General features: G+C 47.1%; 1 protein-coding gene across 1 annotated transcript in view; it reads left to right on the top strand.

Moving 5' to 3' along the window:
- The window catches only part of PAPLN (papilin, proteoglycan like sulfated glycoprotein), a 28,093-nt gene that overhangs the window by 8,091 nt on the left and 15,400 nt on the right, over positions 1 to 4,602 (top strand). The window contains exons 10-12 of the mRNA XM_009279301.2: positions 745 to 871; positions 1,561 to 1,626; positions 3,504 to 3,711. Coding sequence (XP_009277576.1) covers positions 745 to 871; positions 1,561 to 1,626; positions 3,504 to 3,711 — 401 coding nt within the window. The remainder of the gene's footprint in view (positions 1 to 744; positions 872 to 1,560; positions 1,627 to 3,503; positions 3,712 to 4,602) is intronic.

Raw genomic sequence — 4,602 nt, 5'->3', positions numbered from 1 at the left:
GGAAAAATTTCTTTACTGAAAGAGTGGTGAAACATTGGAACAGGCTGCCCAGGGAAGTGGTGGAGTCCCCATCCCTGGAGGTATTTAAAAGACGTGTAGATGAGGCGCTTAGGGACATGGTTTAGTGGGCATGGTGGTGTTGGGTTGATGGTTGGACTCGGTGATCTTAGAGGTCTTTTCCAACCTCAATGATTCTATGATTCTATGATATGTAGAGTTTCTGTCAGTCTCTTCTGGTCTTCTGTGCTGATGGCCATTTCAATAGCTTTTGCCATATTGTGGTTGTTGGAGTTGACACTGTCTTTGCTGAACACTCTTATCCTGTAGGAAGCATGAAGAGTTGCAAATTTTTTCTCCAGTGTCCAGTCTTCACAAGACTGACGTTCTGGGTCTAACAGCTCTACTGCTGTATACTGCACACACCATGCAGGGTTCCTTGATGAGCAATATGTGGATAGGATGCTTCCCTTGTGAGTCACAGTCCACTCAAGTAACAGGAAAAATGCCCCTCAGCTACACGGAACTATTCTGTCTCTCTTGCCCTTCCAGTGGACTCATACTGTGGGGAGGCATCATTCGTACGTATAGTGACAGACCAAGAACTGCACCTGACTTTTCCAGCTTGGCTGGGGCAGGTGTGGATTCTGCATGACTTCAGAAACTTGTCTTGCCAACCCCAGTGTATTTCAAACCTAGTCCTGGGTGGCTTGCATTGACCAAGATACTCTCTTGCTTCTCCTTTAGGTTTCCAATCCCGCTTGGTGTTTTGTACCATAGACAATGAAGTTTATCCGGACTATATGTGCAGGAATAAACCACAACCAGACAATAACCGGACATGTGGCCGTCAGACTTGTCCCCAGACAAAACGGTAAGATTTCCTTTCCTCTTCTGGACTCTGACTTCTTCCTTAGGTGCTTTTGGAGCCAGGAAAAAGAATGACTCTCACTACTCCTTCCCGCCAGCATGGTGCTCTCCAAGGAAATGTTCCGCTTCTTAGAGAAAGCCCAAGACAAAGGATGGTGATAACACTGTGATGAGCATGTTGGTGTGTACAAGGCTTGATATGTCCTATGTTCATTTTATAGATGAATTAAATTTGCTTTCCAGCATGTGATTGTGGAAGATAGTCTTCTAGCCTATGTAGGAGATAGGAAGCAGATTCTTTGGGTTTTGTTCTCTTCAACTGGAGCCGGCAAAAACAGAGGAGTACGAGCTGGTGTCATTTTATGTCATTTCTGCATTCCCAGTGTCCTTGCTCTTAGAAAGGGCTGAATCCTGGAATCTTTTTGTTGTCCAGCATTTTCAAACACCTTTACCCAGCCATTTCCACCTTGTCCTTTGCTGACATAGCCTTGCAGCTGGCTTCACCTGGCTCTTATGTGGGCATCCAGAGCTGTAACCAGAGCCTTAACTGTGTATCTAGTGGGTGCAGTGGAGGCCTGTGAGAGTGCTGTTGTGGGTGAGAGGGCACTTGGAAACCTGGGAGCATTTCTGAACACATGGTAGCCTGTAGCTACTTGCTTTAAGTTCTTTAAATCCTTTGTTCTGTGTATGAAGGACTTCTTACGTCTACCTGCCACAAGCCTGGAGTCACAGCGGAGCACGGAGCTCTCAGCTGAAGAGGTAACAAGGAGAAGGAGGTTACAGAAAGCACAGGAAGGCAGCTGCTCTCTTCTGCTCTCCACCTAGTTGCCCACTGAAGTCTGTGGGGATGTGGGGCTTTCCTCTTTGGCACTGGTGGTAGCATTGTGTGGTGCTTTGCTTTTGATCCTTGCCAGTGAAAATTATGGTGGAGGGTGCTGGCTGGCAGCTTTGTTTAGGTGGTTGTGCATGCTCCTGGTAACTTGGCTTTTATGGGACTGAGAAGGGGACAGGTTTTTTCATAGCTTTTGGCTGCTTATCCTGATAATTGCTTTTTCTCTGGAATCAGGGTAGAGAGGTGAAGAGATGTTTTACAAGATTTTTGTTTGGTTTGTCAAGATAAATAAAAAAACAGAAAGGAAAAGAGAGTGTGATGGATTGGGAGATTGAAACATTGGTCAGGATCCCAGAGTGCCATAGCAAAAGCCTCAGAATTCCTCAAAAGCTCTTCTTTCTTTGGCACGGGCCCTACAGCAGGCAGAAAAGTGCCTATATACTGTGATGAGTACAAGGGTGTGACAGATACAATACTTACAATGTACACTGAGGTATGAGAAGTAAAAAAGATCAAAAACAAAACAGTTGTCCTTCAATAAACTGCTAATAGCTTTTTTTTTTTATCCCCACTGGAGCTTCTGAAAAATCTTGATCAATGAATTTATTTTGAGCCCTCCAACCACATTGCTGTAAGTGGCTTCTACTCGCTGTGGTGGTTCCCTTTCCAAAGGGAACATCTTATTTTATAGTAAAGGCCATTCAGTTTTGGGCTGATATTTGCACCTTTAACAGTAAAGAAGGGAGATGAACATGTTTTCTCTTGGCTGAGTCTGCTGTGGAGTTTCTGGTAGGGTGTGAATGTGAATTGGCTGGCTGAAACTCAGTTTAGGGGTGGTGAGGGCAGACCAGGGAAGCAGCTGGAAGGCTAAGGGAGAAAACATGAACTGCCTTCACGCCCTGGCTGGGGCTTACTTGACTGCAAGGGGAGGTAGCAGCTGACAAGCAGATCACCATGATGCTCCCCCTGCACCACCAGTGCCTTTAGACTGCGCAGCATGCTGGAGTTGGGAATGAAACATCATGTTGTCCCTGAAGCTGGGCCAGTGCTCCCGGCTACCTAGGCAGCTCTGAGACACAGGAGTGGACAAGGGCAGGGATTTCAGCATCCAAACAGTCAGATTGTTTTGTGGACATTTCCCCTTCCATTAGCAAGGGTGTATCATTTCTGTGACAGCTTCAGCAACCAAAGACACAACAAAATCTATTTAAAGTTTTGGGGGCTTTTTTGTGTGTGTTGCAGTTAGAGAATTTGGCCAATGGGAGGAATAAACCAGCTTTCTACTGGCTGTCAGTGAAAAGTTCACAAGCACTTCTGAGAGTGTCTGGCATGGTTTGCAGGCAGAGTGAGATCTTGGCTTGGTTTTACTGTTTCTGATAACGGCTGGAATGTAATGGGTGGTTAGGCTGGTGTGGGTTGCTTTTCTTTTAGCTGATCTGGATTGTTTTCTTTTTTCCTTCCTTTTTTTTTTTTTTTTCTTTGGTGTTCCATTCAGGCATGACATTTTTGCAGACATCAAGAGACCAAAAGCCATGGAGAAAAATCTTCCCCCTCTGGGAGAGCTCTGCACTTCCAGAGAAACAAGCGTTTGTAGTTGGGGATTTGTCTGTGGAGTGGGACTCATACTCTGCATTGCCAATTAAGCTGGGCAGCGCTTGGTTAAATGGGAACTCACCTCTGACTCTATTCTGCAAAGGGACATTTTCCCTGTCTGATTACAACAGGGACGCAGCACTGACCTCCCCTGTGCCTCTGGGCAGTTTAGCTGGGCTTACATTTGTTCGCTTGATTCTGTGACCTGCAGGTGGAAAACGGGGGAGTGGGGATCGTGCTCAGCTACCTGTGGTGGGGGCACCCAGACTCGCTCCGTTTACTGTGTGGCATTCGACGGTCAGAGCTCCCAAGGGGTGGTGGATAACGCTGAGTGCATGGCCTTCGCACAGCAGCCTCGCAGCAGTCAGCCCTGCAACATGAGACAGTGTGCGACCTGGAGCACGGGGCCCTGGTCAGAGGTGAGTTTGTGTGGGGGAGGCGACTGCTTCTTGGCTCGTATTGAAGGAGGATCTGCCAAAGCTTGGGGATAAAGAGCCAGGCTCCTTTTCTGGGACTGTAAAAGGTGTGTGTCCCTAGATAGGTGGCATGCAGAGGTACAGGACTTGTCCCTGCAGTCCTCCAAATAAGTTCTCCAGCTAGCTAGCAGCTATGCACTCCTATAAACACGTCCCTGTTCCTCAAAACTGTGTGTGCCCCTGCACCCCTGCTCCTCTCATTGCATGTTCTCTCTTCTCTGGTCTCCCAGTCCTTTCCCCACTCCTGTATTCCAGATCCACCAGACCTGGCACTGGCTGAGTTTCTGAGTCAGGCCTGGTGAAGGTGGAGGGTGGGCTTGAGAGCTGCTGTCCATCAGCTGATGATGTGCAGTAACACTCCCTCCTCTGTAAAACCAGAGCTCATGGCTCCTGCCTGTGCTGTTTATTTCCGTGCATATTGCTGCCTCACCATTACTAGCCCTGGACAGCAGTACTAAAATCACAACGGTAGGTAAGCAAGATACTCTTGAAACACTGGTGACCTGCTGTTTGCTGTGTGTCAGTGCAGGGTTTCTCTGAACACAGCTGCCTGGTGCATTTTTGATGCCTGTGTGCATTTATATCTCCAGGAGAGGAAACTGTTCAAACTGTATGTGCTCAGTGCTGCCAGCTAGGATTTTAGAAGGCATCTTATGTTCCAAGGGCTTAGAAAGTAAAGGTAGTGTCTACTCAGTCCCTAAAGCACAAGTGAATTTTCCTCTTTTAAAAGAAGTACATGCATGCTTGCAACGTTTGACTTATGATCTTGTGGTAGTACTTTGAGTGGTGCAGCAGCATAAAATGCAACTTTGAGGCCTGATAACCTAGACTGTA

Source organism: Aptenodytes forsteri, unplaced genomic scaffold, assembly GCF_000699145.1.
Source record: "Aptenodytes forsteri isolate BGI_AS27 unplaced genomic scaffold, ASM69914v1 Scaffold3, whole genome shotgun sequence".
Lineage (NCBI taxonomy): Eukaryota > Metazoa > Chordata > Aves > Sphenisciformes > Spheniscidae > Aptenodytes > Aptenodytes forsteri.
Note: the sequence above shows the minus strand (reverse complement) of the source record. Positions and strands in the feature narration are given on the sequence as shown.